The 23,678-nt window shown below is 31.4% G+C and overlaps 1 protein-coding gene across 1 annotated transcript; it reads right to left on the reverse strand.

Moving 5' to 3' along the window:
- Nucleotides 1-21,798: 21,798 nt before the first annotated feature.
- Nucleotides 21,799-22,882, reverse strand: LOC134727145 (NUAK family SNF1-like kinase 2). The gene has a single exon (XM_063591527.1). It carries the CDS (start codon nucleotides 22,713-22,715, stop codon nucleotides 21,909-21,911), a length of 807 nt encoding a protein of 268 aa, XP_063447597.1. The 5' UTR covers nucleotides 22,716-22,882; the 3' UTR covers nucleotides 21,799-21,908.
- Between the last annotated feature and the right edge of the window lie 796 nt (nucleotides 22,883-23,678).

The raw sequence follows: 23,678 nt of genomic DNA on the forward strand, positions 1-23,678 counted from the left end.
AAAGTTGTGTCTGTGTATCTATCGCACAAAATGCATATTCAAACTCTGTAGAAAAGTGCAAAATGTAACATTGTTTCCATGATGTTTTCATGCCTGTACCAAAAAAGTAAAATCACAAAAATACTGAACTCAGAGGAAAATCAATTTGGAAAGTCCATAATCACATGTACCAAGTCAGGAATATGACAGTTCTTGTCCATTCGTTTTTGATGTGTTTTGCCATGTGATTAGGGACTTTCCGATTTGATTTTTCTCTGAGTTCAGTATTTTTGTGATTTTACTTTTTACTGTAAGATTTTGAATAAAGAGTTATCATTAAAAAAAATTTGAACCTATGGTCGTTATTAATATGAACATATGGACTATCGTTCAGACAATGGCCCATAAATCATACCTAAAATTTTTTGATGTTCATACAAACGACTTTGAAGGCTTTGATAAGTTCATCTATCTAAGTATGTATTTATTTAACAATATTAATATTGGAAAATTTCAACGAGGTAATATAATAAACTATGATTAACCACTTAGTAAAATGTTTGATATGTTTTCCGAACACACAATCTAAAAGAAGGCAATGCACTTCCGCATGTTGTTCACTAGTTAACCTACCATTGCATTGTGTTAATATAATTACGTCTGTACTTTATTAGTATAACTTAATTGTCCAAATCAGATACTCATTATTATCTTAATGATTTTTAATTATGTATAAATGATTAAGTAATTAACACAATTCGTTACATATGTACATGTAGGTTTGTTGCAGTCTGGGAATGTCGACATTATACAGTTATTGACCTTTTATGAGGTCAATGTAATGATCTATCAACCCCAAATATATGATTATGACCGAGGCCAAAGGTTAACGGCACCAGTAAATGTCTACCTGCTGTCTTCTGAAATTGAAGCTTACTGTTTTGGATTTTTTGAAAACACAATAGAGTGTGAATTGCAATACTCAAAGGTCATTCAAAGTAATGGCATATCGTTTCCCATATACTTGATTCTAGAGCTGTGAGCTATAAGACAAAAGTAATAATAACATCAGGTATATCTTAGTATAACATATATATTAATTATGTGTGTTGCTCTTGATGTGTGTGTACTTACTTAGTAAGTGCTTGTTCTGATAATTGAACAACTGAAGACTTTAAAAAGGTAAATAAGTAGAAATAAAGAGAAAAAAAAATCTGTTTGTCTATTGTTAATATTTGAAACAGTTAACACATATTGAAAGGTTATCAACAGCAATTGACATATACATATTTTGCCATTACTTATGCAATGTAGACATCATTCGACAATTCAATTTGTTGGTAAACAACTAAGATTTTGTTTTAATTGTAATAATCTTATTTGTCTGCTTTTCTTTTTTCCCTTCAATTAAAACATTAATCTTTTAAACATTTGTTCTTTTTGTACAGCCTGTTGCATTTGATATTTGTAGTATAATTATCTTTTTTTTTACACCCGACTATCATATTATTGCCAGTTCTGTATTCGTCCTATCATTTGTAATTGTTTTCATATATAGTTGGCTTTGTTAACTCTTAAACCTGAATAAACAAGAACCTTCGAAAGTTCATGGCGCTAGTATGCGGTTACGTTAACTTTTATCAGCGGTAAAAAAAGACCATGTGGAATGGTATATAACAAAGTCAAACTTTTCATTGTATGATATGTTGATTTGACTTCGTACATGTATGCCCCGAAATTAAAGCGTTTTAATTTTTATTTAATTGTCATTTACACAGTTTGTTGATTGCAATTATTAAAGGTTGTTAAATGTAATGGCATATTATTGTCAAAATACTAGATTCAAGAGGTGCTAGGAATTTCGAATACAGCATTATGCCATCAAGTATATCTAAGTATATTACAATGGTATCAATGTGATTGTTTTTTTCTAGACTTGATTGTTGTTTAGAGAAGTGGATGTGCTTGTCTTGTTTTAAATTGAACTGAAAATGTTACACAGTATTCAATTTAAAATCAAAATGCGGTTAACAGTATTTATCTTAAATCAATCATTTTAAAACCGGTTTAAGCAATGGCTATCGGATATTGAAAGTAACCAATGTCAATCCGATTTTTATTGTTAACTATCTTTAGTACAAAATATAATATTGTTATAATTTGATAGTATATATTTTTGTTATCTTCTCGTCGATTCAAGTGTTAATGTTATAAGATATGTGTATTGAGTTTTTGGTGCTAAGTCCGAATTTTCAAAGTCTGTTTGGTTTACTTGGCAAATTTTGGCAATGTATCGATCTTTAAACAACTCTCATGGTTGGAGTTAAGCTAACTGTAAAATAGGTTTGACTCCCAACTTTCTTCCCAAAACGTCTGTATCAAATCAGGAAAATGACAGTTGTTTCCCATTCACAAACAAACAAACAAACAAACAAACACACACACACATATCAATCAATCATGTTTCAAAGGGGGAAAGACCGTTTAATAAAAAGCAATTGCTTTTTATTTGTTGGAGGTTTGCTAATCGTATCGCCATTTATTATTGTCTTTGTTCCTCCGTAAACTGAAGTTAATAATTACCTTCAAAAGTTCATGATGATTGTGTGTAAGTAACATTATCTATCACCAGCAGCACTAGGGAATAGCATAATCCTTACCTATAGGTACTCTTTGTTAGGTCTTTAAGTACAAGTAAAGTAGGACCTGTGGAATGGTATACTAGTATAACAACAAGCATATGTCGAAAGTTACAATATGTTTACGAAACTTTGAATGACTAAATAGTTATTCTTCTACCTGTTTCCCTGTTTTGCGTCCTGTGATCAGTTGTGTCATGACAATTAATTAAATTTATTCAATAAATATGAATACCAATTTAATAACATATTATATAAATATCATAATTTAGTGTTTCAAAAGAAGTTGTTTCTTTCGAGTTCGGAATTTCGTCAATTGTTTTTTGTTTGTTTGGTCAATTGAAAATTTTATGAAGTCATTAGTCAAGTTAAATTCAAAAATTGAAAGCTTTAAAGAAAGTAAAATATCGTATCAAAATATATATATGAAGTATTCACAGATTTTTAAAATGATACCATATGCGAAAATGAATGAACTTGATTTAACTTACTAACCGTGTTAATCCCTAAAGGTTAGCAATACTAATTATTATTTGTCCACATTTACACGATCTGTACCGATTATAATAAGGAATTACGAGTTGTTCTGACACCGACTGTAAATAAATGCTTGATTATATCTTTAGGTGATACAAATTTCTAATTACTGTCTAACTACTCTAAGTCATCGCGTGAAAACAATATGATAATATATCAAATAAATTAGCTTCAATCTTCCTATATTATAATCATATGTGATAAAAAATTATTCCTGACCTTGAATTTCCGACAAATACCAAAGATATATATGTATTGAACTCTTTCGTATTTGTATGACATGACATTCTGGATGTGTAAAATTGAGGTATATTGATTTTCGATAAAACATGTGTTGCTTTATACCTCGAACAAAAAACACTATTCCTTCATTGTGCCTATCTGATAAGCTGTAGACACATCAGTAAGCATCAGTGATAGTTTGTTTTATATACATTGCTTTCAGTATCTCCCACCAGACGGTGTCCGAGTCGTTAGATAGATGGACATTTATTTCGGTAGTTCGTATTCTCAATAGTGATTTATTGTTCCTGACAATTGTATGTATTGTATTAATAAATGCTACACAATAAAACAAGTAAGAAAATAGTTGTGAATTATAGATCACGTTTTATGATACTAAAAACGAGGACAAAAATATGAAAACAATTATATTACCATCCATATTAATTATAACAGGTATATAACCTCGAACTCCTATTAACCTTCTTTTATCATATTTCTAATTTATTGTTTTGATAGTACTAGTAGCATATGCAGTTTACTTTAACATTGAAGACAAATGCAAGATATGAAGAGAAATACAAATCCAAGCATCTATGAACAGGTTTCTAAAAACAACTTCATAATAGTATGGTATTAGTAGAAATGGTATGCTATAGAACTCTAAATTCAAAATAACCAGAGTCAATTTAAGTAAGTATAACATTGAAGAATGGTTATATACATCTATGCTTATAACGAATGATTATCGCCGTAAATAAATTTGTAAATAAGAAACTCACTGACGTAATCTAATCACTGTATTGTGTTAAACATAATATATCGTAAAAAAACACATTCTAAATTAATTTTCATTATAACTATAATTTTATATTTGATCTATTATATATATATTTAAATTATATAACTTATGAATCGTTAAGCAATCTCCAGATCGAATAAGCAATTTATTTTGCCTTTTTTTTTATTGTTATCATATACCCTGTCTCGGCTGCAATACAATTAACGCTTATTTAAATTTCGAGTATCCGAAGCGGTTTTTCTGGCGTAAATCAGACCGGGTCAAAGAAAAGTATTTTACAGCCATGGATGAATACCTACGCAGGAAAATGTAGTGTTGTATGACACAAAAGAGACAACTGCCGTTTTCTGGATATGTCAAGCTAGAAAATGGTGAGGAAAACTTCAAAGCCCTGCACATAATTCTTTTTTAATTTTAATGTACATATTGTAGGATACCATTAAATACAATGAAGAAAAATATAACACCAATAAAATAAACACAAACTGTATGTCATGTTTAATGTCATATATGCTCTTCAGCTTCACACATCTAAGTACAGATCCAAAAGTCAATTAATTAAGTAAGACGTCAATGACAGTCAAGAGCAGCATTCTGTATTTGGCCTTTTAAACATTTTTTGATTCGAGCGTCACTGATGACTCTTTTGTAGACGAAACGCGCGTCTGCCGTAAATGTTAAATTTCAATTCTGGTTTCTAGGATAAGTTCATCATCTGAAACAAATACTAACCATGTGCAAATAGTTTTCTTTGAAGTATTTTTCTGATCGTTGTTTGTCATATTTTGTTGCTTTTCTTTTCTTTTAAATTTTTATTGTCCATTAGGTATCTTCCGTCTTTTACGTATAGCCGAATCAAAGAATGTTATGTTGCAGGGTTAGCATGATGAATTGAGAACTGAAATTGGGAATGTGTCAAAAAGACAACAACCCGACCAACAAAGAGCAGGCAACATACAAAGGCCACATTTGGGTATTCAATGCAGCGAAAAACTCCCGCAACCAGAGGCTTTCTTTAGTTGGCCCCTAAACAAATAGTTATACTAGTTCAATGATAACGGACGTAATACTTAACTCCGATTTATACACAATAATCTAAAATTAAAATCCATACGACTTACAAAGGGCAGAGGCTCCTGACTTGGGACAGGCGCAAAAATGCGACGGGGTTAAACATGTTTTTGAGATCTCAACCCTACCCCTATACCTCTAGCCAATGTAGAAAAAATAAACACACAACAGTACGCACAGTAAACCTCACTTTGCGATAAGTCCGAGTTCGATGAAAGCATTTACATACGATATCTATAAATATAGTAATTTGAAAAATCATTTTTCTCGATCATGATAACATTCAAACAACATATCTATGTCAATTTTGATGTATCGGTTTGCTTTCTTAAGCTATTGCGGTATGCTCTGAAATTTAGCGTATGTACTAAGGTAAAATAGATTATGGCTTTGTGATTCGTGAATCTTCCATTTTTTAAGATAAAACCAAATAATGTGAGAATCTGTATATTCTGCGGGAGAAAATAGTTATCAAAGGTACCAGGATTATAATTCAATACGCCAGACGCGCGTTTCGTCTACATAAGACTCATCAGTGACGCTCAGGTCAAAACAATTAAAAAGCCAAACAAATACAAAGTTGAAGAGCATTGAGGACCCAAAATTCCAAAAAGTTGTGCCAAATACGGCTAAGGTAATCTACTCCTGGGCGTAAGAAAATCCTTAGATTTTCGAAAAATTCAAAGTTTTGTAAACAGAAAATTTATAAAAATGACAATATAATTGATATTCATGTCAATAGACACATGTACAGATCCATATAAATTATATATTTGTGAAGAAGTTTAAGACTTAACATACACATAAGTGAAACACTTTGAAATCAAAACAAAATATATCAACAGCAAAATATATATCCAATAAACATATACACATGCATACTTTCGTTATAAATATATTCATTGAATAGCATTTGGGTATAGAATTTTTGTAATAAAAGAGAGGCAAAAAATGCTAGATTCACATTCAAACTCAAAAGTCGCCATGGCAAAAAGCAAAAAACTAAGACATTATAGTTTGCAAAGCACAATATAGAAAACTAAAGACTGAGCAACACAAACCCCACTTAAAATCGAGGACGACCCCAGAGGCTCAGAAGGGTGAGCAGATTCTGTGTTACTAATAATATTGCTCATGTTAGAACAAATCCGATAATAAGTCTTATTTGGTAGGTTGCATACGAGGGAAAGTGTTGGAAGAGTGGTTATGACAATAAGAACAAATCTGTCGTCAGTTGAGAAACATATACCCCATAACGGTCAACCAAATCGTGATGGCGTCAGTCAAATTTTGAAATGAATAACTTCAACTTCACCTCTCGAAACTCTTGGTTTAAAAGCTTGTATGTGAGCATCAACCGTCTATTAGAGAAATGTTAATACAAAACGCAATCCCTAGAATATCATATGAACTGTTAAATATATATATACTAAAAGTACTTCATTTGCAAGAACTACTGGAATGATGCAACATAAAAATGGAAAATTTACAGTTGGGATACCGAAACTATAACAACCTTTTTAATAAGCGTCTTTTAATAAAAATTCAGTATCTGTAAAAAGTTTTTCAATATATAAATCTAGTCATATCTCATGTCTTAACATTAAAACTATCACCACTTCCTTTCAATCTTTCACTTATTATCTTATTTTAACGAAGTCATTTGATCTCTTGTGATTGGTTGCAAGGCAAAAATTAGAATAGACTATCAATATCAAAAAGAGCAATTGAAAACAGTTGAAATGCTTAAGTTTAAGAAGTATGAAAGATTGTAATATAAAAGATATTGTATTGAATTGGTGGTTCTTTGAAGCAATTCAGGCCGAACATACAAACATTTTATTTTTCTTTCAGTTTTTTGTTTTAAAAGAAAGAAGAAATGCCGAAAACGAAAACTCTGTATCGGCAGATATGATGACATTTCAAGGTAAGAGAAGAAATTATCCCAGTTGGAAGGTATTCTATGGATAAATAAAAGTGCTTGCCCCTTTCTTAAATTGCCGTTTCACGGATATATAATAGCAACAATGTAACTGTGTTTATTGGCATTATGCAATACAATCCGAACAGTTCCTGTAAGATAGATAATGTATATCTGCCATAGGTTTGTTTTCTTTGGTAGCTCTATTTGTCGTAATCTTTTCTTGTATATATGATGTGGTAATTAAACTCTGTGCACTAAATCGGAAGACACGGCCATTTATATTTCAACTTCGTCAATATCTGCTATATATACCAAGCGAGAAGCTTTAACACTATGTGAAAATGAAGCAAGATGTGGCTTGAAGGTGAATAATGATTGTCAACTTAAATCTTAATGCAATACCGATGTCTAGCAGGAGACCTCACAACCGATAGGTGATATGAGTTTGAAAGGACAGTACCCTTGATTGAAAAGTAAACGAAGACAATTTATGATTTTTTTTTTAAATGCCTTGTAATTATGTTCTGCTTTAATCATCAAAGTACTATTTACTATTTCACACACTGATAACCTGTTGACATTAATCTTACGTAATTATAAGACTTTGACATCGCCTATGTTGTTTGTAACATGTTATTGGAAATTTATTATATACACAGTACGTTGAACTATATGATTGCAGACGTTGTATGCTTCATCTTGTAAATTAACTTATCAGGATAACAATGTTCTACACCAGATGCGCGTTGCGTCTTCAAAAGACTAATCAGTTATCATGCTCAAATAAAAAGGTCAAACAAAACATTGACACATCTTAATATTTCTTGGTTTTTTTTTTTGCATTATTCAGATGAAGGTCAAATGAAGAGGACTTCTTTCTGCAAGTGTTATTTTTTGTCAGACTGATTTTTTCAATTAGGGCAGGAAATTTATATCAGCTCCTTAAAATATTGACTTATTTCCAAAATAATCTCAGATTTCAGGCTTTTACTTTTGTATGCTAGACGTGCGTTTGTTTCAAAAAGAGTCACGAATAACGCTCTTAAAAAAGTCTACGCTAGCTACACGTACCTACTTACCCTTAAAGAAATATTATCTTTTTAACTCAAAAACGTAATAACGATAAAAAAAGACTCATCAAAGATTTCAGGCTTATGTTTTTGGACACCAGACGTTTGTTTGTCTAAAAATACTCACCGTTGACGCTCGAATCAAAATTTTACCCTAGCTACCTACCTTCTTACCTTTTCTAAATGATATTGTCTTTTTATATTAAAAACGGAATGAAGAAAGAATTCATTCGGTTGATCATATTCTATAGACAATCATTCGTAAGTTTTGTGTCTCAATATGAAGGGAATTTACATACAAAAAAGAACGTGTAAATTCCCGTTTTTACAAAAAATCAATTTTACATGAACATTGCATACATGTTGTGCATACGAAGCCCTGTTTAACTTCATCAGGTACGCTCACACACAAACATTTAATTAAACACCTTTAGTCCAGCATGTGCTTATCCATCCGGGGCAATTGATTTTCCCCCAGTTTATCAGTGGATTTTTTTTGTGAAACCTTACGTTTCATATTTATAATAATAAACATATTTTTGCAATGACACTTGAAGTTCATGTCAATTGTACAAAAGAGTACCGATATTGTCGCAAAGTAGACAATTTCGACACAATATTGTACAACGTTGTCGATATAGTTACATCCTCTTATCTACATCGTTAACATTCACGATATCGCAAAGTAGACAATGTCGACACGAAATATATTGTACAACGTTGTCGATATAGTTCCATACTTTTGTCTACGTCGTTGACATTCACGATATCGCGAAGTAGACAATGTCGGCACGATGTTGTACAACGTTGTCGAAGTCGTTTAAAACTCCTGACTACATCGTTGACATTGACGATATCGTGAGGTAGACAGCGTTGACAAGATACTGTACAACGTTGTCGATATTGTTTCATACTCTTGTCTACATCGTTGACATTGACCATATCGCAAAGTAGACAATGTCAACACGATAGTAAACAACGTTGTCAATTTCGTTTTATACTCTTGTCTTCATTGTTGACATTGTCGATATATCTAGTATAGTACTCGTGTTTACATTGCAAATTTTGAATACAACGATGTCGACATGGTGTTGTACTACTTTGTCGATATCCTTTCATCATCTTGTCTCTGCATGGTTGGTATTGTTGACATCGCTAAAGAAACAATATCAAAACACTTTTTTTACAACGTACAATGTCAACATCGCAGAGGAGGATAGAGATTTCTAAACATATTAAATGTGTCAAAATAAGTTGTACTATTACATCGACACAGGCGTAATATAAATATATTACTTGAAATTGAAATAGATTTCGGTTATTTGTTTTCTCAATAATGAATAGAGATATATCAGGTTTTTATTAGATTTCAAAATAGTGAACTGAAGTGAACATAAAAACCTACCTACAACAGTTATCTAAATAAACTTTTGATTTCGGGCATCTGTGTAGGGAAATCACATGTCGTTTGTTTCTTATTTTTGGTTATTGTTGCATTGATGCATAGCCTATACCTCCCTTTATATATACGTCGATGTTAAAGACAATTTAGATAACGAAGGAAAACGGTTTATGTATTTTCCTTAAAAGCATGTTATCTGTTTAGCGATAATGTGTTTTCTTAATACGAAAGACATTTCCAGTTGGAAGCATGTTCAAAGAAACCCGTTAAAGATACAAGGCTTAGTATTGGGAAGGCCAGACGCGTTTACACACATATTAACCGTTACAATATTTAAAACGATGCTGTGCTGAGGCGATATTTATATTCATGATTTAAAAGTAGTTTGTTGTGAGTTGACAAAGAATGAATCTTTTTTCTTTTTATAAAATTACACATCACGACATATACATGGAATGAAACATCGCAAATTCACGAATAATCCTTTTGATATCAAAACAATATATCGTTCAATATTTGATTTGATTGTTTGGATATCACGATTCATCAGGTATTCCCCTTTGTTACCCAATGTTAACGTTTCAATATCTGTAAATAACTGCAAATTGAATATTTTCTAATTTGAGGGGTTAAAAACGTGATTCTTGTATCATACCTATCCATTTTTGAATAAACTTGAAATAGATGGTAATTTGAACGTATATTTGAAAGAGTCTTTTGTAGAGTTAACAAGCGTCGTGCGCAAATACAAAATCCTGGTATATATGATGAGTTGATTAACTCGTAGAACCAAGATTTTAATTTTATAGGATTTTTTTATCAAATTATTTCAAAGTATCAAGTTTTTTCCTTGTCCAAAATTCAAAAATAGAACCAAAATACAGATCTGGATCGGTTTTAATAGTTAAATGTGATAGAACAACAACAACATTGTATTAATCTTCAATTAATTAAACGCTGTGGCAACTGTTTGATATACTATCATTCTTATTTCAAATGGATTTTCATTTACATCTGAAACTCTTTTATTTGCAATCTTTGATAGAATAACACAATTATATTAAACTAACACAAACTAGAACGCTGTGGTAACTGTTTCATATTATAGAATGTATGCAATATCATAAAGATGTTTGCTATCACATAAGCTCTTCATAAATTTGGAGCGCATCACCAACATTATATATATTTCTTTATTTACCTAATAATTCTTCCAATTATCAAATATGATTATTCAAGGGCCGATCAAGATTCTGTTCAACCCTGTCACCTTTTAACTTTTAAAAACAATAATCATCCACAGTTGATACAAAATCAGAATAATTTACAAAAATATTCCATCAAATAAAGGCCTGGTTAAAGAGTGAATACATTTTTTGATATAGTTACCGAATACCTTATTTAAGCGTGGGAGTTTTGACTTTTGGTTTCGGGGTTTTCGGGTAACAATGCCTGATTATTATTCTTATTCTGATCTGTAGCTTGGTTATTCTTAAAAACTCAGATGTATCTATCAAATATGCAAAATTGTCAACATTTGAAACAAGAATGACGGTTATTTTTAAAAACTCAGATTTATCTATCAAATATGCAAAACTGTCAACATTTGAAACAAGATTGACATAATTTGACCGAACGGATGGCATTTTTGTGTTTTGACTTGATATTTTTTTTATCTATATCTTCATAAAGTAGAAAAAGAATCGTCTATATACAATGATATATACCATTTCGCTGTGAGTAATCGAATAGACATTTTAAAACACAATTGTTTTTGATTCCGAAAATGTTTAGTTTACATCGAATCTTATCTGAAATATTTGTTAGTAGCTGATTTATGAAAAAAGTAAAATGAAAAAAATACTGAACTCCGAGGAAAATTCAAAAAGGATAGTTCTTAGAACCTCATATACATCAAACGAATGGATAACAACTATCATAGTTCTAAGTTTGGTACATACATGTTTGTTTGGTAGAAAATGGTAGATTAAACATGTTTTAAAGCTAGCTTAACCTCTCACTTGTATAACAGTTGCAGCAAATTCATTTTATTGACAACAATGTGTGAACAAAACAAAAAGACATAATAGTTTAAATGTCAAAAATGTGGAAAACGGTTTTTCAAATGAAAATATGTGTACTGTAAATTCAGAAATTATTGCGTGCATTTATTATTGCGATATTGTCATTTTAGACAATAATGCAATTTTAGTCTTTGCAATATTCAGAAAAGTCCCTATCGCATTTTTCGCAATAATAAAAACAGGGCTATAATTTCTGAGTTTACAGTACCTAATTGTATAACCAACTGTCTCATTTGACAATTTTTTTTTTATTTGTTCTTAAAAAAATAACCCCATTTTTTCTTATCTTCAAAGAATTAGAGCACGCATTTCTCTTATATTCATTTTCTTGCCCGTTATTCTCTCATCTGCATTTTTTAAGGGCATCATTCTTTAATCATTTAACCCCATCCAAACCCTCAGTCAATGGCTCATATAACAAACCTACATTGTAAAACATCTCGATGTTTCGACTAACCAACTTTGGCGGCTCTGATATTTTCAATTGTCTAAATATATATTTATTTGGCAATAATGATATTTGAAAATTTAACGAGGCTAATATAATAAACTGTGAATTACCACTTAGTATAAGGTATCATATAATTTTCGAACACACGACCCTAGAAGAAGGCAATGTACTTCCGCATGTTGACTACTTGTTCATCTACCATTGCATTGTGTTTATATATTAATTACTTCTATACTTTAATTGTCCGAATCAGAGAGTCATTATTATTATTAATGATTTGTAATTATTGTATAAATGATTAAGTAATTGACACAATTCGTAATATATGTACATGTATGTTTGTTGCAGTCTGGGAATGTCGACAATATACAGTGATTGACCTTTGATGAGGTCAATGCAGTGATTTATCAATCCAACATATTCGATTATGACCGAGGACAACATTTACCAGCATATGATAATGGTACCGGTTGTCATTTAAAATTGAAGCTTACTGCTTTCGGTTTTGAAAACACTTGAACTCAATAGATGAGGGGCAAAAGATACCAAAAGGACAGACCTACTCAAAGATCGAATATAAACTGACAACGCCATAGCCAAAAATGGAAAAAAGACCAGACATATAATAGTACACAAGACACAACATAGGAAACTAAAGACTTAGCAACATGAACCCCACAAACCAGGGGGTGATCTCAGGCACTACGGTAGGGTTAGTAGAACCTGCTCCAAATGTGGTATCCGTCGTGTTGCTCGTGTTATAACAAAGCTGGTACATAGTCTAATTCGATAGAGTTTGGATTGCATTAATTAAGTGTCATTTAATGTAATGGCATATTGTTTTCCGTATACTCGATTAAAGAGCTGTGAGAAATAATTCATCAGTAATAATTACATCAAGATATCTAAATGTGTAACAGATATATTTTCTTAAGTGCTTCTGTAGATTTGTGTTTTCTTAATAAGTAGGTTCTTATATTGTTAATTGAACAACTGAAGACTTCGAAAAGGTAAATTATTACAAATTAAGAGACAATAAACAAATTGTTTACTTATCTCTTTTTTCTCTTCAACGTACAAATCAAATTTTGATCAGCCGATTATTTTTAAACATCCTATTGCATTTGACATTTGTGCAGTGAAGCTCTCTATATTTTGAATTGCATTTGACATTTGTGTAGTTACATTCTCTATATTTTGAAATCTGACTATCTTATTATCGCCAGTTCGGTAATCGTCCTGCCATTTGTTATTATTTTCTATTTAAGTTGACTTCGTTCATCCGAACACTGGAGTAAACAAGAACCTTCAAAAGTGCATGATGGTTGTTTGTCGGTGACGTTATCTTTTATCAGCTATGATAAGAAGACCCTGTGGAATGGTATTTTACACAAATCGATATATTCATTATATGATATGTTAATTTAACTTCGTATGACAAAAACATTCTCTTTTACTAATTATTATCACTATTATTTATTCTAATTCAGGTTATTCATGAAATACATACATATCTACTCATTTAACATATTTTACCTTTCAAATTTTATTAGTTTATCACATGTAGGTGTAAAGCTTTAAAATTTTTGTCATGCTTTCGTTTTTACGGAAAAATCAGCTTTAGTTATAAGCATAATCAAATTCTTTATTTATTCGTTTCAATCTATCAGATTTACAAAGGATAATTGTTAACCAAAAATGATATGTTCAAAGGAGTAATACATCTGGTCTAATGAGGGAATAAAAATAAAAGAATGTATCAAGGGATGAATAAAAAATCAGTTAAAAAATAGAAAGACAATCCAAAAGAAACAGCCGTACAACACAAACTGCCACGAACAATAATGAATCGAATGATATGCCCCCTTCAAAACTAATTCCGAAAGGAACAGTACGTGATTCAGCAAAGTAAACAGTACCTGCCTCTACCATAAAGCTAGTATCCGTAATGTCTGTATGCAATGAGCTTAACATTAGATAGTTGTATAACTGGACACTATATCAAACTGTAAAAGGCATTTCAAATGTGGTTGATTCTACTCAATTTATGATAACTTTATTTGATATCTAATGATATATGGCCCAGAAACTTCCGAAATAAAACAAAGCTATATCAGTTGGTAGGAGTATCTGGTAGATGCATTTTAACTGGATAATAAGGCATTAACATTTTATGTCTTTTGATTTAATTTCGATATGCTAGGTTGTTGTATTTTTTTTAAACACATTGTGTTAATTGTAACTATCAAAGGTCGTTAAATGTAATGGCATAATATTGCATAAATACTAAATTAAAGAGGTGCTAGGAATTTTGATTACATCATTATAACATCAAGTATCTCTAAGTATATTACAATTATATCAATGTGATTGTTTTTTCTAGACTTGATTGTTGTTGACAGAAGTGGGTGTGCTTGACTTGTTAATTAAACTGAAAATGCAACACAGTATTTGATTTGAAATTAAAACGCAATAAACCAGTAATTTATCTTTAAATAAATAATTTAAAACCCGATTTAAACAATTGCAATGGCTATCGGACACCAATTTCAATTCGATTTTTATTGTTGATTCTTTTAGCACAACATTGGATTTTGTCTGTTATTAATTGATAGTATACATTGTTTGTTTGTTTTTGTTTTTGTTTTTGTTTTTTTTATCTTTGTGTCGACTTTTAAGAAAATCTTACGTATGTGTTCATTGCTTTATTTAGTCCGTAAATGTTTTAGATTATTAAGGTATGGGTTGCTCGCAACATTTCGTCCATGTATCAAACTTTAAACAACTGTCCTCTTTTAAGTCCGGAATATGACAGCTGTTTTCCATTCATTCCGTTTGTTAATTTAATCTGACGTTTAATTGTGTCGAGTTTTATGATTTTCCTTCTTTTTAAATTTACCTTGGTTGGAGTACAGTACTTTTGTTGTACTTTTTTCTATATTGGTATATGAAATGATATTTTACAAATTTTCTCGTCATATGACTTTTCTATTGTTAACCGTTTTGTTAACATTTCGCCATACTTTTGTTATTGTCTTTGTTCATCCGTAAACTGGAGTACATAATTACCTTCAAAAGTTCATGATGATTGTGTGTCAGTGACGTAATCTGTCATCGGCAGCACTGGTGAATAACACAATTCTTTACTATTAGTACTCTTTGTCAGGTATTTAAGTACAAGTAAGTAAGACCTACGGAATGGCATTTATCAACAATCGAAGGATGCAAACTTTACTATGTTTACGTTACTTTGTATGACAAAATATTTCTTTGTCTTCCTCTTTCCCCGTTTCACGTCCTGTTATCAGTTTGTTGAAAATAATTGATTAAAACTATTCAAGAAATATGTATACCATTTTAATAACATAATCATATATATAACAATTTGAATAGTGTTTTAACAGTAGTAACTGTTGTTTCTTTCGAATTATGTTTTTTGTCATTTGGTTTTTTGTTTGGTATATTGAATATCTTATGACTTTATTAGCAAAGTCAATTTCAAAATTGAAAGGCGTCAACAAAGTAATTTCGCAGTATCTCGTATCAAAATGATTTTTTTTTTAAATGTTAACTAAAATTAGATTTTTCAAATTGAAATGTTTTTTTGTTGTCATTATTTTGTCTACATTTCGTAATTTTTCTTCGGTTCACTCCCTTATCTCTTTTCATCACTAATTTGTTTGTATTTATCTTGTTTCATTTGTCTTTTCTACGGATAATAAGAATTTCTATATTTTGATACATGAGTGTCCCATTGTTATCAATTCGATTATCTTCTTGCCAATTGTTGTTGTTGTTTTCAAAGGAGAAAATCTTCGTCATTTATTTTTTGGAAAAACAAGAACAATCAAAATTCCTTGGACGTTTTTGTTTGCAATATATGAGAGTCAGAATTGAATCATTAATTTATGTATATTTCATAAAATTTAGAATGGAAATTAGGAATGTGTCAAAGAGACAACAACCCGACCATAGAGCATGTTTGGAATTTCGACTTATAGTTGAAATGAAGTTCTATTTTAAAAGACGGACGAAAAACACCAGATGGACAGTTAAACTTATTAATCGACAATAAACCAGGTCTAAAATTGAAATATACAAACAGACAAACAATACTGCACATGACACAACATAGAAAACTAAAGAATAAACAACACGAACCCAACCAAAAACCGGAGATGATCACAGGTACTCCGGAATGGAAAGCAGAGCCTGCTCCACATGTGGCACCCGTTGTATTGTTCATGTTATAACAAATCCGGTAAATAGTTCAATTATGTAGGTCACATTCATGAGAAGGAAGGAGATTGTAGTTACTACATAAGGAACATATCCGATAGATAAAGTTATTGATTAAAAAAGCATGCTACGCTTTCGTTTTTACAGACATATTACCAATAAATATGAAGGATTTTTTTTTCTTCATTTTGTTTGCTGAACAAAATTACTAATCGAACTTATTTGAATACTATCGTCAATGAAATAATGCATCTTGTTTCATGTTTTGATTCAGCGATGTCAAAGAGCATGGTTTGATAACGATATCACGTTGTTTAATTAAAAACCGTGGTCATCGTTAAAGATAATATTCCGTCATTTTCAACTACATTAAAATCTGTTTGTGGGATTTCGTCCCTCCCTTACCCTTCAATATAACTGTAGAAATAAGATAGAAGAATATTTGACTGATAAGATACCCAGAACAAACAAAAACTAAGTACAGAAGACACAAAGTACTGACCTAGCAGAATTCGCGTTGACTGAACGTGTTAAAAAAAAACACTCTGTGATTTCTCAAAGTGGAATCTTTCTTTTCCATACTTTATATAAACATATACATGACAGATAGATGAGCGATAGCGTTAAACAATAACCGGTTTTGGTGTCCGTTTAAAGGAGAATCTAATAAACGAAATATTGCAAATAATTCTGCATTTACATTTATTTTATTCTATTCATAATTGTCGACATAACAAAACTAAACCAGTTAACTCTCACTCCAAAGGAAAACACAATTACATTTTTTCTCTCTCAATTAGACGAAAAAACGTTAACAAAAGTATTTTCCCACATGTACACGACCTGTACTGTTTATAATAAAAGAATGACGAGTTGTTTCTGACACCGACTGTAAATAAATGCTTTCTAGAATCTTCAGGTGATACAAATTTCGAATTACTGTCTACTACTCCTAGTCGTCACATGGAAATTCTGATATCATATGTCAAGTTCGTTTGATTCAATCATCTTCTATTATAATCATATTAATTTGTATACGAGTTTCTTATCAATAGCATTTGATGTATATGTCTAGTTAATGTAATGCAGGCTTACAGTAATACTAACAACATGTTGTCTTTCTAGTATTTGCCTTCGCATATTGTTCAAAGTTGCTCATTTTAATAGTGTTTGTGCTATATCTTTGAAACAATACCGAATCCGAAACTAGTATTGTTCTAGAATTGATATTTTCATCAGTTAATAAAAACAAAACAGTCCCAATCATTTACCGTCTCCTTCAACAAGGTCTAAAGCATATGGATAGTGAACACTATGATATTAAAATTTATTTTATTTGCAGTTAAACCAATAATGTATAACTGTATCTGCAGTTAAACCAATAATGTATCACTGAGGATTTGATACCACGTGCATAAGTGGCCTACGCCAATTGAGCACAACTTTTTTTGTGATTGTTTCATGTTCTTTTTAGAATACTGTCCAATTATAGCTATATCTTCATACTTCGGGCTATGTCTAAGTGGGGTAGGAGTATCTATAACTTTCGTTTGATTTAAATTTTCTAAGAAAAGTTTTATTCTTTATTTTTATCCCATTATTTTATTTCATTCTTTAGAAATGAATTCTCCGAATTACAATCCACTCTTATAATTTTATTTCATTCATTTTCTACTTACCACCTGAGAAATATACATACGGATATTACTTTCCTTACCAGTCCAGACTTCGCAATTAAAATAAAACATCTAGATGACGGAGATACTTCCAACCGGAACTACGTCACCTACATGCTTTACTCTACCTGTACCCCAGTTTTATTTTTTGCGCCGAAGAGTTCAGACGTTAAAAATTATTTTCAAAGTTATTTAATTTATATAAGTTTAAGATATGAGAAGCGAAGGCTCGGATGCCTATGTCGAGGAAGACACTTCTTCTGTGTAATAGAATAATACAATGGCCTCCGACAAAGTCACTTCCGCTCCCGGGAAGAAAGGTAAGAAACGTACTTTTTCTCGTTGCAAGAAAGACAATTTGTCAGACTTAGAAAGTCGTATGATGACAAGAATTGAACAACAGGACAAACAAGTCAATTCTTTGACTGATAAAATGGGTAAATTATTGGATTTACTTCAAAACAAGTGTACTGACACCAGAAATGAAGTTCCAAGGTCAGAACATGAGAACCAAAATACGGTCACAATCGAGGCATTTAGTGCTGCTCGCAGACCTTTTATCCCGTTGAATAGTGCTATTAATGAGCATCAAAATAGCGGTGATGATATTGAAACACTATCTGTTCGAATTTCGGATTCAGAACGTCAAAATAGTGGCTTTTTATTCAGTGCAGAGGGCTCTGAGAATTCTAGAAATTCTGATCATGAAGATGTCAATACTTGTGACAGTAGATCAGTTTTAGGTAAATCTGGTGAACATGACAGGTTCCAGAAATATTTAGGTAACAGAAATGAGAAATCTTGTGAAACAGAGAAGCAAGATAGTTCTGTGAGTCATACACTAGGTGACAAGTTTGGTCTTGTTGCTTATACGTCGTTAAAGACTGAGAAAACAGGTTTAGTGTTAGAACAAAACCAAATTTCTGGAAACCATCCACCCGAGATCTTACTTATCGAATTCCATTCACTCAACACCTAAAAGATCATTTGAATTGGTGGTTGGACAGAGCAAACACTACCAAGGGCAAATCATTACACCAGTGGTCGGCAACCCTCACAATAACAACAGATACTTCAAAGACAGGGTTTGGGGTCACATGAACAATCAGATTTTTCAAGGTTTTTGGTCTGTTCAAGAACATAAACAACACATAAATCTCTTGGAATTGGAAGCTGTTATTCGAACAGTACAACATTTCCTACCACAATTACAAAATCAAAATGTGCTACTCAAATGCGACAACACAACAGTCGTCCAATATGTAAACAAACAGGGGGGCACCAAGTCCATACACCTTTGTTACAAGACATGGTGTCTAATGAAAATGGCTATTCAGAACAATCTGACATTCAGAGCAGCTCACATAGCGGGGAAATTAAACGTTCTTGCAGATCATCTGTCTCGAAACAAAATACAACCCACAGAGTGGACACTGAACAATTAGATAGTTCAATCAGTGTTTGCAATGTGGGGAGAACCAACAATAGATTTGTTTGCCTCAGTACACAATCACAAGAGAACAGTGTTTTGTGCTTGGATACCTCATCCCAGTGCTCTAGCAGTAGACGCTCTGTCGATATCATGGGAAAAAATGTGGGCATATGCATTTCCACCAATATGTCTAATTCCAAAAGTACTAAAACACATGAGTCAATTCAATTGTCGACTAATTCTGATAGCTCCAATGTGGCCAAGAAGACATTGGTACACAGAGCTTCTTCAAAAATCAGTAACAAGTCCAATAAAACTACCAATAAGGCAAAATCTTCTGTATCAACCAAAAACAAACATTTACCATCCAAATCCCGAAGTGTTCACGCTAACAGCCTGGCTGCTCTCCACAAAAATTTCAGAAATAAGGGATTTTCAAGAGAAACTAAAAAGCTTCTCAGAGCATCATGGAGATCTGGCACACAGCAAGACTATGCTTGTAAATTCAAAAGATTTCACAGTTGGTGTAGTGAACGGGAAAAAGATCCCTATGCAGCTAATAGAAAAATCGTAACTATGTGGAGACGATAATCAAAAGATTCCAAAAGGACACCAAACTCAGAAGTCGAAACAAACCGACAACACCACGTCAAAACAACAAGTAAAAAACAAGTAGACTATTTGCCGAAGAATACAACATAGAAAAGTAAATACTGAGCAGCGTGAACTCCATCATGCGTTAAAATAACTGTTGCTTTATTTATTTTAACTATTTTTGCGCATTAGAATCGGCTACTTAACTTTCAAATCAATTTCAAATTAATATGCGCGCACACTTGTGGTCACACCTGTGTGTACAATTTTTAATATTCGTTCCATAAACCACGTATAATTTGTCAGGTAACAAATTAACATATCAATATGACTGCGTAGTAATAATTAAAATCTTACAGTCTAACCTAAACACCTAATCTGCAAAATATTCTATTTATATGCATTCTTACATCATTTATTGTGTTTTCAGTCGTGTTCCCAGAAATGGGTCTCACTTGACTAGCGACCTATATATCCTGATATAGCCCGACTACCCAAATAATCTAATGCATTGGACGTAGTGCATGTCAATTCCTTAAATGACACTAAATCAAAAAAGGCCAAAGATACCATGGAAGGCTTATATTGTTTTTGATATTTGAAACCCTTAAAGATTATACATATATATAAATATTAGAACAGTTTTTGATAAGAGAAGCAATATTTTGAATGCAATCATAACTAAAGGCGTATAAATACCTCGCCAATTTAAATTATTTATGATGTTTTCAAACCTGTAGTTGCAATACAATGGATCCAATATTAAAAATGAAACAAAATGCCTTGGTTTTTAACTTTTTGTTTATTGTAGACAAATCATTGCTCGTGTCTGGTGGAAAAAAAATAAATTTCAATCCGCGGAACTGTAATGAGCTTCTTTCAATTTATTTAAGATACGTCGTTACTTTGGTTAGTTTTTTATATAGTGATTAAGATCATGACACAATGTTGACTGCTGCACTTCTAGTTTTGAAATGTTTACCTATAACTCTCTTTTTTCTTATTCACACGTGCACATCGTTGTCAAAATAATAGAATTTGACTGTCATACAAGTGAGAGGTTTAGCTAGCTATAAAACCAGGTTTAATCCACCATTTTCTACACTTGAAAATGCTTGTACCAAATCAAAAATATGACAGTTGATGTGTTTCAGCTTTTGATTCCAATATTAGGTTTCTTAGTGTTAGATTTGGTTTCTCAAGACCACTGCCTTCAAGTGTGGCCAGATTTGTGTTGCATTGTACTTAGAATATATATATTATTATGCATTTCTATTAAAAAAATCATTGCTTTAAGCGGACCCCTTTAGCTGTAGTTTTCTTTTTCTTTTGGTATCTTTCTTCCAATAAAACAAGTTTTGACGACACCTACCAAGAAATTATTAAATAACTTATATTATTTCATCTTAGTTAGAAATTTAGTTTGCTGGTCCTTATAGATAAAAACGGAAAGCGTCGTCCAACTTGTTATTTAACTCATTGAAATTCTATTTTTTAATTGTATAAGTTTGTATTGATCATCTGTCCATTTCAAATAAACTGCAGAATTGCTTTTGCGCTCCGTACGAAATGTGCTTTTTCAACGGTGTTACCCACAATCAAGATAATTCTCGGTGTCGTATAATAAAAAATTGTCAATTACATTATTTTTATTAATGAAAGATAATGACAAAAACTTGCGACAAATATGATATTTAATAGATAAGTATACAATAATTTATGTTTGATCAAAAGTATGAATACTTACATCTTACCTAATGCACATTATTTTTAATACAAAAACAAATCAACACAAAACAGTTTCATTCAGTTCATTTTTCCAAGAATGTAATACATTTGACACACAGTTTCTATCACAGGGATTAATTTTCAAGAAATCAAGTAATGTGCGTCGAAATAAGTGAATACAATGTGATGTTGTTATAGTATTTCCTATTGTTTGTTGCTGGACAAGAATTTCTTCGTCGTATCCAGTGAATGGTACTCTAGTAAATATAATGTAATAAAGGAGAACACCAAGATTCCATAAGTCCGATAATATGGCATCGTGGACAGTCTCACGAATAACTTCCGGTGCACAATAAAGTCTATTTCCTAGAAAATCATCGCATAAAATCGGTTGCCCAGTTGTTGACATGCATTTCATAGAAATACCAAAATCGGCTAATTTTATTGTCCTGTTTCTTAAAAGCAATACATTACTTGGGGTTATGTCTCTATGTGCAATGCAATTCTGATGACAAAAGTTTACTGCTTTTAAGATTTGAATGAAAATATCAACAACCAATGCATTACATAAAGTTTTATGTTCAGAAATAAAATCTTCAAGATTTCCTCCATCCGCATATTCCATTATAATATTCACTTCTTCACTTTTCACTAGAACCTCTCGAAAAGATATAATGTTTTCATGTCTCAAAGAAGATAAACTAGCTATTTCATTCTTAATGTACATTTGTTCATTTAAATTTCCCTTGAATTTTAAATGTTTTAGAACAAGTATTTCATCTGTATTCGGCGAACTTACTTTATAGATTTCTCCAAACCCACCATCACTTATTTTACAAATGACTTTGTAATTTTTTCTTTCCATTCAATATTTCAAATCTCACTTCCAAATGTTGATGTGGCTGTTTAAAAATGTTTTGCGTATATGCAAAGGAAAACATAGAGTAATTATAGCAGGTAAAAAGACACGTGGTTTGTTGTTTATGTAGATGCAAGTGATTGCAGAACAAATATATTTGATAACATGCATCATGAGAACAATCAACCTATAGTATTTAAGCAGATAAAAAGGTAGAGATAATTGCTGATTATAATTTTGTAGACGCACGTGTTGTTTGTATCTTATCTTGCTATATGAAGATGAATATGCTAATTATAAATGACAGTTGTACATGTTGTTATCTATTAGTGAGCATACCTTATACGTTGAAGAAATAAAAAAATGTTTTCTTTTAATTAATAAAAACGTCAGAAAGTGGTTAACGACAGCAGGAAATTGCTCTCCCCTTTTCCAAATGTCCTTTTTAACATCATTTTCAAAAATTTCAACTTTACCTTTTGATATACATATAAATGGTAATATTAACATGTTTCCGCATTCAAGGAATCATTATTCCATTAATATCAGGTATATTCAATTAAAAAAAACTGTAATTTTATGCGCATGCACTCTGTTTCTTTTTTTTTTCAACGTTTAAAACATTAATAGCAAATTATTTTTAAAACTTAGTCCACATGATTCAAAAATCAAATCCGCCAGGAGATAGACCTTCACCTGTTTTCTACAAATTATATGGCAAAGTTATGTAAACCTGTATGATAACACTTTTCCACAATATATAGGAATCTGGACAGATTCCACAACAATTCTTTTTAGGGTTACCTTGAAAAAAAATAATTCAAGGCTTAAAAAATAATTTTAAATCAAAGTTTCACGACAAAATGTGTTTATATCCGTTAGTTTTCAACATCTTTTAAAATTCTTCGTTATTTCATTTCTTGCATGTTTTAAAGTCGTCTTAATTACACTGATTTCCGGCAGAACAAC

The sequence above is a fragment of the Mytilus trossulus genome, chromosome 7 (genome assembly GCF_036588685.1).
Source record: "Mytilus trossulus isolate FHL-02 chromosome 7, PNRI_Mtr1.1.1.hap1, whole genome shotgun sequence".
NCBI classification, from domain to species: Eukaryota; Metazoa; Mollusca; class Bivalvia; order Mytilida; family Mytilidae; genus Mytilus; species Mytilus trossulus.

Coding starts and splice junctions, on each gene's coding strand:
- LOC134727145 (XM_063591527.1), bottom strand. CDS start 22,715: ATGGAAAGAAAAAATTACAAAGTCATTTGTAAAATAAGTGATGGTGGG.